Below are 19,775 nucleotides of genomic sequence, written 5' to 3' on the forward strand. Positions count from 1 at the left end.
ACAACAACAGATAATACAGGGCTCGATCTCATAACTGTTGACGTCCCGAAGGAAAACGCTATATTGCCCCGTTTTTGTTGCCATTAACAAATAGGGGATTCATTTACATTATTTTAACAATCCTTCTTATCATAATAATGCTTTAAAGGTATTTACACATATACTGATTATTCCAATATATATATATATATATAGTAAAATTAATTATTGTATAACCTTGTACTATTTTCAAAGTGGAATACAATCCCATATAATTGCGATGAATATGTATTACGTATAGGATTAACGCATTCATTCGTAGATGTCAGACAGAGCGTAAACGTACCAAAATCGTTTTGATATGTTACATTTCTTCTGAACTTGGCACTCCTACTCCTTCTAGCGTACCTAACGTTATGGATGTTAATTTAATCAACGGTGAATCAATACCGTAGTCTTTATGATCCTGGCAAATACTGGCTATGAATATGTTAAGGTTATCCGGTTAGCGCAGTGGTTAGTGCATTCGCTTCTCACAAAGGTCTCCTAGGTTTGATTTCCGGCCCGGGCGCGTCTGTTTGGTTTGTGCTCACCAAGCTGGACACATTTCTGCGTGTTCTACAGTTTCTCCCACAATACAATAACAAATAACGAATATATATATATATATATCGTAAGCCCTATAATATAAAAGGACTGTCATGGCTCAATGTGTAAACTCGGAATATAGCGACTTTGTTTAAGATAAATGTATAGCTTATCGTTTATTTGTACAGTGAGATTGCGTGACTTGTAAATTTCTCCATTTTTAGATTACTTTTAAGGAATATTTATAACAGCGCGATTCTTTCAAATACAGAAGGTATGCGCGCCGGCTTAACTCCCTCTGAGGGCCACGTTGTTGTGGTCGTTTAGGTAAGTGTAAGGCTGATGGTATTTACATATAAATGAACTGAGGAGTGTCCAAATTTCCTGATGTAGGGAAAACTATCGATGCTGAGTTGTTTTGTGGATGACAAAAGCTTAGCACGCATAACTATTATTGACCAACTACGTATTATTAACTACTATCCCAATGGCTTACATCAACCTTTTCGAAATGCATCAATTGAACACGGCTTGTACTGTACAATTGATATCATAATCAGTGCTTAAGTTGCGAAATAGAACAAGTTTTGCTTTTATGGAATGCCCAATTTTAATTCCAGAATATAAGTATTAACTAAATTGTACGCACTAGTACCAAACGTAACCTCTGATAAATTGTATAGATATTTTATATGTATTTTGTCATACTTCATCCAATTCTGTGGCATAAGTATTCATACTGCTTTTTTCTTAATGAATTTAGCGACCTACAATACTCACTTTGGGACACTGTATTGTGCCTCGATGTTGATGACCAGAGACAAACGGCGATCTTTACATACGTATAGGACATAATGACCAACGGAATTAAGAAGAAGACGACGATCAGGAACATGTTAAACTCCATCTCGATATTCTCGTCACGTGGCCCGCACACTGTCAGCCATGGTCGCAGGCTTTCTGGAATCTATCCAATCAAGAAAGACTAACACTTACATGAACTTTTCATTGTCTTGTATGTTTTGACATGCAATCTGTTTTCGGACGGAAAGTTTAACTTTGTGCATTTCTTCCATCAGCAGGACAACTTTGAGTAAAATAATCGAAACAAACGCGCCTAAATACAGCAAACATTGACACACGTCATATAAAAGACAATTCATTACTTTAGAGTGCTATGTCGATATATTGAGTACTTACTATTGTTTTGATTTTTTCGTAATTTATCAGCCACGTCTTCAGTTTCTTGTGATAAAATTGATATATAGATTGCAAACAATGTATCTGAACTTTAACACCTGCTTTACCGATCGATAAAATTGTGCAGATATAAAGATTAGGACCACTAAGGAACCGTGTGTATATCCCTCATTAAGTAGGGGTCGTGCACTTATATAAGGGTTAAACTAGAATTGTAAGGGTTATTCTATTTTAAAGAGTTCATGATATCCAGTGATTATATCAACAACAACAACAACAACAACAAAAATCTACTATCGATTAGGTCCGGGAAGACATTTTCCAGCAATTGTACAGCACATTGCGCTAAGAAAAAAATCATACCTCACTATCATGCACAAGGATCATGTTGTAAAAATCCACGGAGGGCGTAGCGAGAGACACGATCCAAATGGCGGCTAAGATTGGCTTCGTCTTGAAATACGATCCGTGGTGGCGTAGCGGATGACAGATCGCCATGTAACGCTCTACAGAGATAAACGTCAACGTCAGCACTGACACAAACACGGACACGCGCTGAAAACACAGAACAACGTTTACGTACTTTATCAGAACAGATCGTCATGTAGCGCTCTACAGAGATAGACGTCAACGTCAGCACTGACACAAACACGGACACGCGCTGAAAACACAGAACAACGTTGACGTACTTTATCAGAAGCATCAAACGTGTTAAAATGCATCATTAAACTGAGGACAATATCAAGGAAAATATTCACTGACATTCACCCTGAAACAACACAACAACAACAACAACAAAAACAACAACAACCACAACGACGACGACAATTTTAATTTTATTTTCAAGTTTATTTTAAGTTTCAACTGTTATATCTTGCTAAGATGTCAGCCTTAATAACGAACATTGAACCCAATCGACATCTTGTATTTACTTTGAATTAAGTGGAATAAGTCTTTAGCAAAAATGTCTACTGAGTTTTAGAAATATGATTAGCGAATGAACCCTGAAGTATATCAATTCAAATTTGTACAGCTCTAATAATTATAGTAAATTGCTGTTTCTCATCCTAGCGAAACACGCAGTTAGTAAAATTAATTATTGTATAACCTTGTACTATTTTCAAAGTGGAATACAATCCCATATAATTGCGATGAATATGTATTACGTATAGGATTAACGCATTCATTCGTAGATGTCAGACAGAGCGTAAACGTACCAAAATTGTTTTGATATGTTACATTTCTTCTTAACTTGGCACTCGTACTCCTTCTAGCGTACCTAACGTTATGGATGTTAATTTAATCAACGGTGAATCAATACCGTAGTCTTTATGATCCTGGCAAATACTGGCTATCAATGTGTTAAAGTTATCCGGTTAGGGCAGTGGTTAGTGCATTCGCTTCTCACAAAGGTCTCCTAGGTTTGATTTCCGGCACGGGCGCGTCTGTTTGGTTTGTGCTCACCAAGCTGGACACATTTCTGCGTGTTCTACAGTAATTATGTGTATGGCAAGACATTTGCACACTTTCGTGAATCGAAATCTTATTCGATAGGTGTAAACGATGTCAAATTATAATCTAATTAAGACCATTTGAATATGCAAATCAGTGAAACAAAACAAATTGTAGAATTAGAAGTATAACAAATGTACAATTTGTAAACATGATAGATCAATCATTTGAAGTTGAGTATTTATTTTTCTTATTTTAAAAGCCTTACATGACTTATTTTATACTTATTTTTTCTGTTTGTAAACTACACAGTAAACGTTTCAATCCGTAATAAATACTATGTAATGTTCCTTTGTTGCATTGTGACGTCAAAATATAAAACCCCGCCAAAGAGAGTTTTTTAAAACATAACAATTTAAAACTGTTACATAAAGTGTTCTAGTTACACCTTTCTGTACTCGTATAACGACTATTTACCTAATCGCCATTTTAGAATTATTCACATTAAAAGGGTTTGGTTTCTTCGTAGTATAAACGGATTTGCTTTGTATTTTTAATTAAAATTGAAAATAAAATATATTTTGTTGATAAGAGTTGTAATTTTGGGTCAAGACAAATGGTAACATTAATTTTTTACGTAAGTATTTAAACATATAGATCAAACAAAGCACAGGCTTTAGAAAATGTTTGTTCCGACGATATGCTGAAGAAATTGCGTTTATTGAACATTGCCAGGCGACGATAATCATTCGAAAAAAAAACAGAAATTCTTCCTTGGAAATGTTATGGTTATCTCTCAGACATTTATCCGAATTCCGGTCATTCGTTCGTTATTTATATCATCCTGTTGTCAGAGTATCATTGTGGACAGTTCAATAATGATATTACTGGCAATAAAATGAACTACATTTCATGCAAGACATATTTTGAAGTAGTTTTATGAGCTTTGGGTTAAATCAGTTCGAATAAGAGATCGAATACTCAGTATTCCATATCACCATAATGATTATAAACCCTTACTTTATCCGGTCCTTCGAGATTCTTGAAAACGGAAAACCGCTTAAGCCGTTCCTAGGGGTCATTGACAATGTTTATATAAAATTGCTGTCCATGAACATTCCTAATTGAAACGATATTGCTTTGCGATTCACTCTGCTTCTGTCGGATCGCTCTTCAATATTGACAAGATTATTTTGAATTTGGCATGACCGCGATTATCATCCGAAATCAACTGTAATTGACACAATGGTGAAAACGTGTTTTTTAATCGATATGTTTATCAAGGTTGTTAAGTTGATGTTTAACAATGATACAATTAACCTGGTAGGTAAAGGGCTGGAACCATTTTGGCGCTTTAGGCCCCCGCTTGGATCAAAGGGGGTGAAGCACTCTTGTCGCAGAAGCGGAACTCTCTTTTAAGAAGCCCATTTCAGGACTCTCAAATTTGATGCAAACTTGGTTGTCAATAAAAAAAAATAATTAAGTAACAACCCACATCAACCAGTTCACTTTTTATGAGTAAAAAATAATTAAAAACATCATACAAATCCGCGAGTATGTTTACTTGGTAGTTGTTTGGACAAATTTTGTTTTAAGATCAGCTGTTAAAATGGTTCAATGATATTAAGAATATGTATGGCGAAAGTCTTTGTTGTATTGTTGAAACATTTTTAAATGAAACAAACAAACAACGTAGGACGTTCGCAAGTATCTCTCAGTGCGCATGTCTATGATTTACTTTTGACCATAATCCGAAAATAATGTGTATTAGAAAAGAACTTGAACTTGAAATAACAGCATCAACAAAAACAAGAGAAAAAAACAAAAAAACATTTATAACTTTAAACTGTGTCAATGTTCGATTGAATGTAAATATAAGTTATATATAAACGTGTCTACACATGCAGTATTTTCAAAACGAGATGAGATTGTCGATGGAAACATTAATTAAAACGAATTTATCTCAAACTTTCAGGTGCGAAAAAACATTCACTTGATTTTAATTATGGTTTTTTCATGGTAAAGGATAATGATAAAAAATAATTAAGACAGACAGACAGACAGACAGACAGAGTAGTTTATTGTCGTAAACATGTAAATAACAGTTTCTTGACAAAACATGATATGTCAAATAATAATTATTATGGTCACAATGATACATGGCAAAATAAGAACGAAAAGAGAAAAACAAATAAACACAGATAAAACATAATATTGCTTATTATTTTATACAAATGGTAAATATCTAACTAAATGTAAATGCTTAATATATGCAATACCAGGATAATAGGGATTTGGGAGGCTAATGTCATAAATTTTTATGTAGGCTAGATCATATTATTGATCACAGAATTTCTTATTAAGATCATCTTATGCACCTATTTTAACTTACCACATAACATGATGTTAATGACTGAAGGTAATTTGGTTGATTTTTATGGTTCAACAAAGCTTACAGTCCTTTGAAACAAAGCCTATATGAAAACACGGAACGCTCGTTAAAGCGTGGAAATTAGGTGGGAACAGAATTTCTACGTGATTTCCTGCGTAAACACAATTGAAGCGGTAAATTACAGACAGGGAACACTGATTGGCCTCCAGACGACTGTCTCTGAAAAAACCCAGCCAGGAGCGTATATGTGTATCATTATATCTATAGGCAAATGTAAAAAAGAAGATAAATAGTAGAACAGCTAGAAAAGCTATGATACTCAGTATGCAAATGACTTTGAATCGGAACACCGCGGCCGTTATCCAACGGATGACCACCGAAGAATATTGGTCTTTAAAAATGTCCACAATATCAGCGCCAACATTGAAAACGTCTAGGGACTTATTTTAATGTTTAACGGAATTGAAAATGAAGCATGTCCTTGTTTCTTTAAATTAAAATTGTATTTCAATTATTTAAAAATGTAATTAAGACACAAATCAAAGTCATTAATTTCAGCACATTGTTAACTTTACAAAATGGGTCTACTTAGCGTACTTCGTATCACCGGCGACTTCATCACATTTTCGTATATCTTGAAGCCTTTTTACGAGGTCTATCCAAAGGCCTGTTAGTTATTGCCAAGATGTTACGATTATAATGTATGGGTCAGTTTAAACATTTGTCCATCGGTGCCGGGAATGACATTCTGAACTGTTGCCCTCGGCCTTTCGGCCTCGGGTCAACAGTTCGGAGGTCATCCCCTTGACGTTTTTTAATATGGGCGCTGATATGAGAGGACAATCTGCAGTCTGGTCGGCAGTCGACGGCAATCTTTGCGCATAGCGCGCTTTTAGCGGCCTCTGGCCTAAACACCCCGTCGACTGCCGACCAAACTGCAGATTGTCCTCTCATGTACATTATATAATGTAGCAATTTGTTCCCAGTCTGGATATCAAAAAGCAATACGGGACTGTAGAGATTGTAGAGACTTGTCTAGTTATCGGTAACGCAGCGTGCGTATGTGTCAGATTTAAACTAAATAATAAGACGGTTACAGAAATGCCCATGCAACAACTGTTTTATTACCTGATTAATTTCGGAAACATCTTCAAATCGCGACATTGTTTGTTTACATCTGATATTGATTTGTTCACATCTGGTATTGATCTTGATCAAATAGACGACTGAGCACTCTAAATTTCTTCGGTAATCTCCGTAAACTAATTAAAATTACAAAATCAATACCGGAAATTCACGACGTACCTATGACTTACCTCGCGCGCGGGTAACAGTTCATACTGTTTTCCGGTCAACAGTTCAACACATTGTTTTGTTGATTTCTCTTTGTAAACCAGTCGAAAATAGTTTTAATAGAAATACATTTATAAAGCGCATCGGGTTATATAACTGATTGTGCAAATTTAGAGAGATTATCTGCAAATACAGACTGATTTCAAAAACAGCACTAAGATTCACATACAAACAATGCACATTTCACGTCATTATCATCGATACGGCTCATGGTTTGATTTGTTTTCTTTTATTGAAACACGCCGTTGTTTCAAGAAATGTTTTGTCACTATAAATAAATCGCAGCAGAGTTGCAACATGTTTTTTATCAATAGATGACTTAAAGTAGTATCATGTTTCTATAAACAAATTCCTAGTAAAGTTTTAATATAAACTTTACCTGTAGATAGACGGATAACTTGCACATAATGATCCCTAGAAACCATGACTGTATTACATCTGACACGACGGTCACCGGAAGGCATATCGAAATGACCAGAAAGTCTGCAACGGCAAGGTTTACCAGAAAGGTGTTTGTAACAGTCTTTAGTGATCTACTACGCCATACAGAGTAACAAACTAAAAAATTACCCGTAATTCCAACCACAAACACTACTAGAAATAATGTCAAAAATATCCAGTGGTGTACTTTTGGATTTATAAATTCTTTCACAAGTTTCAAAAGCTGTGCATCGCTTATGTTTTTAATTCCATCACTTGCATCTATGTCAGTGTAGTTATCGTTTGAATATCTATTTAAACTTGAATGGTTTGAAATTACATTTGTCAAATTTGATGTTTCCATGGTCACTAAAATACAATACAGTCGACGTGATGCAAGTTAGTCTAGTACTACATGTAAAATCATACACCTAATTCGCAAACAAATAGTTCAGTTCATTTTTGATATCGTTGTTCTATCAGTCTAATCAGAGAAATACGTTTGTAAATGAAGATATCCTTCGCCAACTGGTAACGCTTTTTATTCAGTCTCCATAACACGATATTCCCGTTACCCAATAACTGCCAAGTTGTGAATCACTTAGAATGAGAAACCCTTCATCCGATTATATAGGGAAAGTATTGTAAGAACACTCGCAACCGCTAGTAGCATACGGTCTGCATAAAAGCCAGAACTAAAGTCTGCAATTTCTTCGCGACATAAAAGCCTTAATGAGTGTTTGTCATTTTTTTCGGCGGGTTTTGTTTTCGTTTAGAATCGTGAACATACAAAGCGCAGAATGAAGGTAAATGCAGAATATTATTTGTGATATTTTGACGCTTTTTCAATTGGATATCGTTTATTGTTTTGGTCATTAATAATGATTTTATTATGACAACACTTTGAAATTTAAAAAGCATCAGCCTAAAGGGTGCTCCTTTTAAAGCTGAAGCTTAACTGTTTCAAAAAGAAAACAATATTAACACATATTTTTTGTAATCCTCCGTAAGGGTGTCAGTAATTTGATAATGGAGTTATTATTGAATAACCAGACACTTCTACATTTCCATCAAGAAATCCACAAAATGTGTACACAAATAAATTCAAGTTAGGTTTGTTGTTATCAAGTTTGATGCTTTATTGACATATTTTCATTCGCTTTGTTGAATTGCATTCGATTTGTTTACTTCTCCTGACAAGGTCGGTTTCATTAATTTTTTTCTTGTAATCTTCTATTCTAATGTTTGCCTCTCAAATGTTTCCTATGTCACATTCACATTTCTGATTTCTTGCGTGGTTGTATATACAGCACATACCCTAGGTAACCTATTAACAAGGGAGTTAGCGAGTGAAGAGTGTAAAAACACTGTTTCTCCAATGTCAAACACAGTTTATATAATGGTTGTGGTTTGTAAGTGTTATTTCATTACAATCATATAAACAACAAACCGTTCAGCTAGTCTTTTGAGATACAGGATTTAAATGAAATAATAAATAAATAATGAATAATTTACTTTTCTGTATTTTTTTTACATTGTATTGTTCTTTAATATTTGATATCATGTAACATTATATTCCTACATCATAATGAATTGCGATTGAATACAAACATATTAATGTTTTTTTGGTTTTTTTTTTAGGCCTTCGTGTTACACACATGGCCAGAGCAATCGTAACAACTCGGCCATCTCCTGCAAGCTTCAGGATAAACCTCGTAAATAGGCTTCAACTAATATGACAATGTCACGAGAATGCAGGCGATTCAATCCATTATTATCACGCCTACTAGTTGAACCATTCGATGCCGTAAGCAATGTACTGTAATGAAGAATTTCGTTTGTGTCTAAATTACGGTTTGAAGTAATTTGAATTCGACCGATATAGGACCGGTATAATGATACTAAGCAATGTACTGTAATGAAAATTTGGTTTTTGTCTAAATTTCGGTTTGAAGTAATTTGAATTCGACCCATATAGGACCGTTATAATGATACTACTTCTGCCCCCTAAACATCGAATATGTAACTCGACGGTCATGAACATTGAATTTAAACTATCCTTGACTGAAAGTCCTTTGGAAGCACAAGAGCAGCTTACACATAGTCATACGGTCAGTGTTAATATTTGTTAAAGTGTCAAATGAAGCTTTCTTAACTCAAATTATGTTGCATTATTATGCTTATTCAGTATCGGCGGAATTTTAATATTCAACTTTAGCCAGTATCCTATTTTATTATTTAAGTCGAAAGCATAGCATCCCCTACTAAACCGTTTAAACCACCTCTGGATATTTCTGCATTTCAGTTTGGAATTGAAAAGATATATATCAATTAACATTCAAGGGAATTGATCAGGCTTCTTTGTTTCCATTTAAGATATGATTTGAGATAATAAATTATATTAAAACTTCAAGAGCCTTAGCCGAAAGCGTGCCATATGCATATAAATTATATGTTAAGTGCCTCCACTTTTGGTATGAGGCATAAAACTTTGTGGTTTATCATTATGTCACTACTCTTTTCCATGACAAACGTTTATAAAACAACGTGTCTTGTATTGCTTATGTTAAATACACCGTAATGGTAAAAAGTATGTTCACTAGTTTAAGCAATATGATTTGCAATCAAATATTGATAATGTGTATATGTTCTTACCCCTAAACAACAGGATGATGATTCAAAACTTTGAAAAGAAATCGTGTACAAACCACGTGCTTTTGCGTCATATGTAAACATAATGTTGATGATATTTTTGAACAATATACAGCCGGACATGATTGCTCTTTCACTTATCTTGAGTTCGCCAAATTTAGATTATCCAACATGACCAATGCTTTAAAAATAAGAGCTGGATTACCTAATAAGCACTAGTTATATTTACGAAAACGCTCATTAAAGGCTATTTGGTAACTCACGCGGTAAAAACGGATAGGCAAAAAGTGCCATATTTGTTACAAACTCACGCTTTAAATGCAGGACAATTTTTGTAAGTATTTGCCTTCGTTCATCTAATATCGATGCAAATATTGAACATATTCTTATGTTGCATTGTACAGCTTTTGGGAAAATAAATCATAGTACATATATTGTCCAGCTAAAATGTCATGTTTTTATAACGTGTAATGTAAATCACTATTGCATAATTACTGTAGCTATTAATTAGTACTGATATTCCAAATGAAATATGTTTTTAATTCATTTAAAATAGATTTTTGAGAAATTGTTTGCTTTTGATATAATTGCGAATATTTCTTTGATTGGCTAACAGCACGTTAGCATTAATTGGATGTAATCATTTGATATCGATACAAACTTTAAAATCTTGTCCTATTGATCGGCACGGCCTACTATTGACAGCTCCTATGTCTGCAATAATATCACATTGAGTAGATCCTGGGACGACACATGATCATTGGTTGTGATTACGAAATGTCTCAAAAACCTTAGAACTGCAAGGCTTAATATTCATGTATCCTTGCATCTAGTGGATCAACAATGGTGAGCAAATAACATTCAATCATTTCGAATATCATACAATATATATTTTTCCTTTCCAAAATCCATCAGTTTTAAACATAAGCCAGAAAAAGGTTCTTTAATGCCCCTTTTACCTAAATGTTAACGTCAGCTAAAGAAACAAACTTAATGTACCAAACGGTTACACAATTGAATCTTTTTTATTATGACACGTATATTTTTATTAATATGTTCATTTAATGCAATGTTAAGTTTGAGTGACCGTGTTGTTATTTTTTGTTTATAGACATAAGTTTTCCATCATTTTCAATTTCCCAACGCCCAAATGCCAATTACTGGCTAGGACAGTTCAGTCATAGAGATACTCCCTCGCTTTGAATTGAAACTTTGAAGTCTAGTAGAGGTTGGCTACGTTCATCAACCGTGTTATGTCATATTATTTACTTCCATGTTTATATAAATATCAAATAAAGAAACCAAGCAATATGCCTTTATTGACCAAATATGAACCAAAATATACATAAGAGTTCATTTGAATTTGTTTCCGGCATAATTTGTTTTTGCAATTTAATTCACCAATTGTACTGTATCAGGAAACTAAACCAGTTTAAATTAAATGTTCCGCTGAGGCACTTTTCCCCGATTTAATATAATAATTGTAAAATGTTATTCCAGTAGTGCATACTGGATATCATATTAATCGTTTTTCTAGGAAACTGCCACTGGTTAGCTCAAACGTCCATAATACCTCGATTCGCTTCTAACCAAACAAAGAGTTTATTATTTCTAATATAACATTCAAACTGTAGAGATTTGTCAGTTGGTCTTATAGTACGCTAACTGTCCGTATACGTATATTTGTTTTTGTTTTAAGTTCTACGTTGTCAACGTATGTGTACAAGAATAGCGTGTAGTTGAAATAACATGTTCGAGGACTCCACCAGCATTTTGAATTGCGCCATTGCATACCATACCCCAATAAAATGCAACATGTCGAATTTTAATACTTGCATTTACATTTATTTAAATCTACATTTCTGCTAAAATAAATAGATTATTCAAGAGCATTTTCTCTTTTTTCTTTCTCTCGTTGTTCTCAACGGTGGGTAAATGAGAACAGCTATCGTAACCTAATTTTATACAACAATGAATGCGCAGATAAAATAGTTCCTTTTTTATATGTTTATTTTCTATATTTTCAAGGTCAAGTATATTATAAATACGTATTATAACTGCATTATATTTGATATTTTATCTATAGAAAAATACAACTTGAGTCATGAAAAATTAACAATAACAAGAAAAGAACAAAAATATCGCCACCTACAAAGTTCTCATTATATCTCACGATAATACCCGATAATAGCGTTTGTTAAGTCACGATCGAGTTTTCAAAGTGGAGAGAAATTCCAGTCAATTTACTTGTCGAGTGTTATTTTGAAGAATCAGTTGGTGTATGAATCATGTTGGAATACGGTGTTGGACAAATCAGCAAGTGCATTGTCAGTCATTTCTTTGGAAGTAAACATTCAATGAGGATGTAACGTCTCTGTGGAAGCGACAATAGCGGTGGGTTGGTAACGTGAACTTTCCGAAGAAGGAAAACCAGAGAACGCGAACAGACTTAGTATTGAACTGAGCTCTTTCTTATGGACGTTGCTGGGTGCACTACAATAAGGTATTGTTTCATTTCCTCGATTTCAGGTTTTATCAGATGCTTTATTTTTACGAAATGTCACTGATTCAAAATTCCGAAATAAGTCGTCATCATTGTAATTTAATATTTCTTCAACTGTTCCATCCATCATTGAAATCATCTACATTAAAATCAATCAAATTTTCGTTGCTTATTTTGTTTTAACTTCTTTACTGTAAATTACAGGTTTGCATGTTGCCAATAATTTTAATACGATTTCATTGAAAAAAAATAGTTCCGGAGTAAATATGGCCCGCCCATTGTTATTATTGCGCCCAATGACAGGACAGAAGTATCGAACAAACGCACGCGATATCGATGGGAAATGCCATTGCACTTTACACAGAAATAATGTGAAATTGATAAACAACAACCATCGTTAAGGAATGGAGTGTTAATGTAAATATAACTGGATGTTGTACAATGACAACATGTATGCGAAATCGTAACAGAATGTCAACAATGGAAATTACCACGTGCATTTGAATGAACGAAATGTTTGTATCAGAATTCAACGGAACGCTTTTGCATATACAATACTGTTTTAGTATGTATGGTTAAGATAACAGTTTAGCAATTCTCTTTCATGTATATATCATAAGGAATTGTATATTTCTTTGAAAATGCGTTGCAGTTTTGAGCATCGGTACTTCATCATTATTTCTGAAGATTTGGAAACCTAATATTACATTTCATTAGATATATGTTTAGACTCGTGTAATAACTTAATTTGCAAATACGAAGATACTTCATTTACTTAATGCATTTTGGAACTTTTTTCTTTGAGGAAGGATAATTTGATGAAGCTGAAACTTGAGTGAAAAACTTCCATTTAAAACTTGATTAAATACATGCCCCCAAAATAGTCTCTGCACATAAAGAAAGCCTTGACCACTGGGGTATGGGGGGACTGGACATATTGACTATTTTTATACAAATGTTTGCGGTGTAATTATATCTAACAAATGAGGTGTGCTATTCGATTACCTTTATAATAAAGCCGACGGTGTCTGGATGAATATTAATTTAATAACATTTTCCCATATGTCTAGGTCTTTATTAATACTTTACGGAAATTGATTTTTAAAACATGATTACGGTACTCCATTAACTCATTTACAAAGAAATATTTTTTTTTTCTTTTCCGGGTTCTCATTGCAACATTTATATCGCTTTTGCAAATATATCTGACATTCTGCTGGTATGTCAACCTTATTTCGGAGACTAAGCTTTCAACAAGGAGAAATAGCTCAGATAGTTGCGCAGCCGGCTGCAAAAATCCCTCGTAGTTTCGAATATCACCGTAACATTAATGTGTTATCAAGTATTTGTGTCATTAAAACGAAACGTCTGTTTCTTATGAAGGTGTTCATGAGTAGTGTGCACCTGAATTTTAATATCATAATACGACATTAGAATAAAAGAAGATAAACATTCCAAATAGGTGTTGGTCCTTATTACAATTGATTGATCATCAGATCATCAGTAAGGCTTATATAGCAATGCATATGAAGTTCAGAAGGTTGCTAAGATCTTGACCTTGAAGGCAGGTACACGGGTCTTATGCGAAACACGATCGAATAACATAGTGGTTACTTTTGCAAAATCATTTTAATATCCAAAAAAGAATGCGAAAATATGGACTGGACAAAATGGACGGAAAGATGGACGGACGGTGCACGTGATTCCTAAATAGGCCCCACTTCTTTTTGGGAAGGAAGGGCATGGAAATCAAATCCTACAAAGATGTTATAAACACGAGCAGTGAGTTTAATATGTTATTGCATGCATATTAATTGCACTAGATTTTCAAGTGCTCAGTATTTTGTAAATGTTCATGTGACAATAAACCATTATTATTAAACTATTACCTTTAAGGTAAGGCCCAGGGTCTTATGCTTAACACGTTCTCATATTATGATGGTTACTTCTGCCAAATCATTAGGAATAAAAAAGAGAGAAAAAATATGGACTGGACAAAAATGGGACGGACGGACGACCTTATCTGACGACGCGCATGATTCCTGTATAGCCCAATCTTCATCGTGTGTGTCGAGGCTGTGAAAAGAGAAATCATTCAAAATATAGATTGCAATTGGTCGTTGTCAGATCTACTAGGAGGCAAATACGGTCGTGCCCAGAAGTCGGATTGTGAATAACAGCTACCTGAATGCAGTATAACTTACGCTGATCAGAATATGTTTATATTTACTAATATTTTAGAATTAATAAAATGTCACTCTCACACGATTCTGTTTTAACCAAACTTCTAGCCAGTTTCTAGAGCCAGTAAAAGATTAGCATCCGAGTAAACATACAATCTGTTGACAATAACGTCACAAATTGTTCGAAACTTGTTCATCTGTAAGAACAAGCATAGTCTGAATTCTTACTGACAAAATAATAGTGTAGAATAATTAGTTAGTTATAACTAATAACTTTAAGCTCGCTTGTGACGAAAGCGAATAGCTTAAAGAATTTCTCCATTTCCTGGGAAGAAACCTTCAATGGTGTCATTTTTTGGAGGTCATGCGAATTATTCCTGGTGGGGACCGAGCCAACAACGTCTTGGGCGAGAGTAAGACACTTATGCCACTCTTCAATAAAACTTAAACTCACAGCTAATTTGTTTTGTATTTAGCAAAAAGAAACGTGTTTTTTTTAAGGATTCAATAAAATCTTACAACGATGTTCCAGACACAAGCAGTGAGTTTAAAAAATGTACTGTTGAATAATCAGGCATGTAGGTTTTTCAAACTTCCTCTTCAAGAGTAACGTTATATTGGAAATGAATTTATATCGAGTCCATAGGATACCGAATGCATGCATGACTGATCAAACGCAAATACCGTAAACCATACGTGCCTAAACATTGGTGTTGGATGTTGAGAATTTTTTTACTTGTTTTCTGAAAAAGCTTAATCACCCCAAGCTTCATTGACGATATGATACGGCTTTCTAAATTTATGCTTTTGACACAAATTAAACTTGAATAGAAAACGTTTAGATCGATATTTCATATTTGATTTAAATTAGAAAAATAAATTTAGTTTACAAATCTAAATACCTACGTCAAGCAATACCCTTCAAAACCCAAATGTATTTTATTGAATAAGATGCCGCAAGTCTCGAAGTGGATGTTCAAACTTGAACTGTCGATTTCCTGCATATTAATACAGGATTAATCTTTTCGTTTAAAAACTTCAAGAAAACTCACAACATAACACTTTTTCTTTCCAAATCAGTGTCCTTCCTGTTATGTTATCCTCGTAGCAAAATGAAAGGTCAACAGCAGTTTAAGCGGGTGTTTAGATGATGCGATTTCCTGCGTCTCGTATATTTTTATTGGTCAGAGACTACTTAATAAATCTCTATTTCATCATATTGAAAATGTGAAAATGTAAACAAAAAAAGTAGATAAAGCATGTTCAGTCTGTTTTTGAAATCACAAACTATTCATCTACAAAGCATAAAACGATGGAAAGTAGACAAAGATCTGAGATGGTATAACCATGTTTTGTTCCACTGTGTGTTAGGTAAAAGAAATAGCCCATGTTACAATGAGAAGGTACTTCCGAATATGTGTATTTTGCCATATAGCACTCACATAGGAGTGTGATTTCTATTTCGTTGCAGATTGGGAAGCGTTAGAAGTAGGTATATCAACTGAAATACACAGTCACCACTTTTATAAAACCAACAAAATGAGTGGTTTAGAGTAAAATCAGAGTTACGTATGTGTCTATGACAATTTCAATTTGTGTAATGGTTTTATTTTCAATAGTTCTGAGACTTTTGAAATGATTATTTTACGACCGTCACTATACATTTATTTTATTTTATTTAATCATATTATTTTTTTTTGCACTTAACGAGCTAAGATAGTTAAGCTTATTAAGTTAAGAATGTATCGAGGAATTGGGGTCATGTGTAGCTATATGTCATCTACCAAATATGTCCAATCGTGCTTCTGGATTCGCCCGTCTGTCTTCTGGCCAGGGGAATATTGCTAAAGGGGTTGACTAAGGATAAATAGCAAAATAGTTAATCTATGGCATTACGATACTTTCAATTTACGACTAAAACCGACTCAGATCTATATTGCGAACGTTCACGAATTAAATATTCATACAGATACGTTTTGAGTGCTGCACAATATCACGTTTTGCCTTATAAACCTTTTCTCTGGACACTAGCGGTATTGTGATTAAGTCGCATTAAAAGTCTCGGGAGGGGTGGTAAGCTTATCTATACTCGCACTCGGGCAAGGAACATTCGGCAAATGATCCGATAAGATTGTTAGTCATTTTAACTTTTTGGAGCTAAGGGTAAAGATTGAAGATTAATGCTACCCTGGTTATTAGCGTGCACCAGTGTATAGCGTTGTCAAACGGTCCCGCATTTAAAGTCCTTCCCGGAAGACGATTATTATTTAAGTGTTGCGACGGGGAATCGAATTTAATACCCATGGCAGTTTAGCGTGTTACCACTAGACCACAGATCCGCCACTGGTCTAGGGACGTATTCAATAGAGTTTTATCCTTGTCCACTGATACGCGTGCAGTGCAATGGCCGCCTGTGTTTGTTTTTTCTAAATCTTATCGAAACACTTGTCCAGTCACTGTTTTGAGCTAGTTTAATGCTTATTTACACTAGAGATACAAACGAGTGCACGTTTACAACAACAAGACAATGAAGAACGGCACCCACTGCCAACAGAACATAAGTTGCAACGATTTATATGGAACGGTTAATTACAGATCACTTGAACGAAAGGTTGTTTAATTCTAAACGTTTTGTAACGTTGTCCGATTATCAAACATATTTAGAGACTCATGCGGACGCTGGCAGATTAGCTCATTTATTTTAAACATTGGGCTGCCGCGAAGAGTCCCGGCTGTAGCACAAGCTGTTGAAGTGGATGTTTCTGTTATAAACGACAATGATCATGTGATAGCTAGTTGTATGTATGTGTTGTTTTTCATGTTTCCTGTTGATGGTCTGCTTCGATTCGGACTTTGATCGTAATGGATCGACGAACAGTTGCCGATGTTGCTTGAACACTCCATCAACTGACTAACTCTGGAAAATCCTTCGAATCCGAGATACTCTCCAATGAAATCAGGAGAAAACGGGAAATCCAACATCAGAATGTTAAAAAGTGTGGATTTTATTCTATGCAATCTCCTATTTTCTGTGTACTTTCTGTGCCAAAAACAGGATGTGAATTGAGTTTTGCTTTCTATGTTTAAGGGTGCATAGTTCAGGACATCTGATTACACCTCAGATATAATATGAAAGCAGCTGTTCTATACTCTGAGACACTTATAAGGTTTGAAATACACGTTTAAATGAAATTCAGAGATTCTTGAAAGCAAAACCCAGTGCTCAGAGATTCCAAACAGACATTTATAGAAGCGTTTAGCTTTCACCGCTAAAATCATGAAGAACATAACCACGGACAATCAGAAAGCGTTGGTGCACGTCAAAACATTTTAAACACATCTGAATACCAACTATCTACCAGTGGTTGTTAGAAATCTGTATTCGATTTTTAATTTGAAATGTGTTTTAGTCATTTTTGGTCCAGACATTTAAACATTGAAACATTAATTCAAATTGCTATTAACAATGAAATAGTTCGAAACGAGCGCATGTTTTAGTCGTTTTAAAGTGCTACATATGAAATGCACGTCCAGTGATGAATCATTTGCTCCGAATGTCTAACTTTAGAGCTGAACTATAGATACTAAATGCTTCAGCATTTCGAGCAATTATGCTGCTAGACAAACAAACGTATTTCATTTGAATTGATGGTTACCATGCTTTTAACAGTTGAGCATGATGCTAGTCTTAACGACAATAAATGCAGAGAAATACAGAAACATCCTATTTAAAAAAACAGCGTTTAATAAAATACTTTACTGGGATAAATAACTCGTTTATCTCTTTTAATTACTAAGCCTAAACATAATTAACCTATGAATCATAAATTTAGCCGTCTTTGCAGGTGGGAAACAAATACACCGATTGTCGATTTCTAGCAACCACTACTCGATAGGTGGTATTCAGAAGTTTAAAAATTGTCTTGACATGCTCCAACGTTTTCTGATTGCACGTGCTAATGTTCTTTCTGCTTTATGCTTTTTTGGCAAACCTCTTCTATCTATTTGTAATGCCATTGATAACTGGCTGCTGCTTTCAACTTAGTCGTTATTTTAGATTAACGATACGCTCAAGTGACATTGAAAGTAAAAATAATTTCAACTATTATCATTATTTTCAGAACAGCTTGTGTTTTACCAGGGGATTCTTCGCCGCAGTGTGATTCTTAGAAATTACTACGCTCGTTACTCACTAATCGATTGATATAGTTCGTTGCAATTTTCATATGTTTTGTTAGCAGTGGGTGTCACTGGAAACTGTTGTGGCTGCCGCAAACGTGCCCTAATTGTTATCTATGTTGTTAAAAAGACTGAAAATAGCTTAAAACAGTCACTAGACAAGTGTTATGATTTAAATTAAAAACTAACCTTGCCAGCAAATTTAACAAAGAAAGACAGAATGAACTCAAAGGATTCGAATTTGAAAACTCTGTTTGCCTAAGAATATCTAACAAATTGGCTACATAGGATCAGTTGCATGCTTATTAATTAAATATCAATAAATTAACAGCCTCTCATAAGTCGATTCTCTTAGAACTCATTGACCGTACTGACTTCACCTGGGATCGTTCGGCGACAAGTATAGCTATTCAGTACAATCACCGTTCAGTCATGCACCTTGCTTTTTTATTTTTCTGATCGTTTTGGATTTTTTTTTTTTTATAATTTTGCTGATGCTCCGCAGTTTTAGCGAAACTAATAATTGTGTTGTGCTATTATAAGAAGACGTCAGACTTTAAATCTATTAACTTAACTCATCTTCCTAGAACTCAAGTGACAAATTTGCTCACAAGGGAAAGACTACTCATATTACATGTAAGGATAATAATTCAAAGTTTGAGGCCTCTCTTGAATGACATCTTCTTTTGAAATCAACGTAATAATGAGTCATTTATTTCTACATTTATTGCACAATATAACTTCCATCTGTTTTCTAATATATTTAAGTTAAGTCATTCGAAATAAATTCATAAAGGGGCCTTCTTATCAATGCAGGTATAGTACGATCACTTTTTCATATTAATATTTCGTAAGCAATTTTTATATCTTCATC

General features: G+C 34.3%; 1 protein-coding gene across 1 annotated transcript in view; it reads right to left on the reverse strand.

The window, feature by feature from the left end:
- The window catches only part of LOC128215394 (orexin/Hypocretin receptor type 1-like), a 60,046-nt gene extending 52,298 nt beyond the window's left edge, over window positions 1-7,748 (reverse strand). Inside the window, exons 1-3 of the mRNA XM_052922080.1 lie at window positions 7,344-7,748; window positions 2,131-2,322; window positions 1,348-1,534 (exon numbers count right to left, since the gene is read on the reverse strand). Of these exons, the coding sequence (XP_052778040.1) occupies window positions 1,348-1,534; window positions 2,131-2,322; window positions 7,344-7,748 (784 nt within the window). The remainder of the gene's footprint in view (window positions 1-1,347; window positions 1,535-2,130; window positions 2,323-7,343) is intronic.
- Between the last annotated feature and the right edge of the window lie 12,027 nt (window positions 7,749-19,775).

This window comes from Mya arenaria, chromosome 13 (assembly GCF_026914265.1).
Source record: "Mya arenaria isolate MELC-2E11 chromosome 13, ASM2691426v1".
Classification (NCBI taxonomy): Eukaryota; Metazoa; Mollusca; class Bivalvia; order Myida; family Myidae; genus Mya; species Mya arenaria.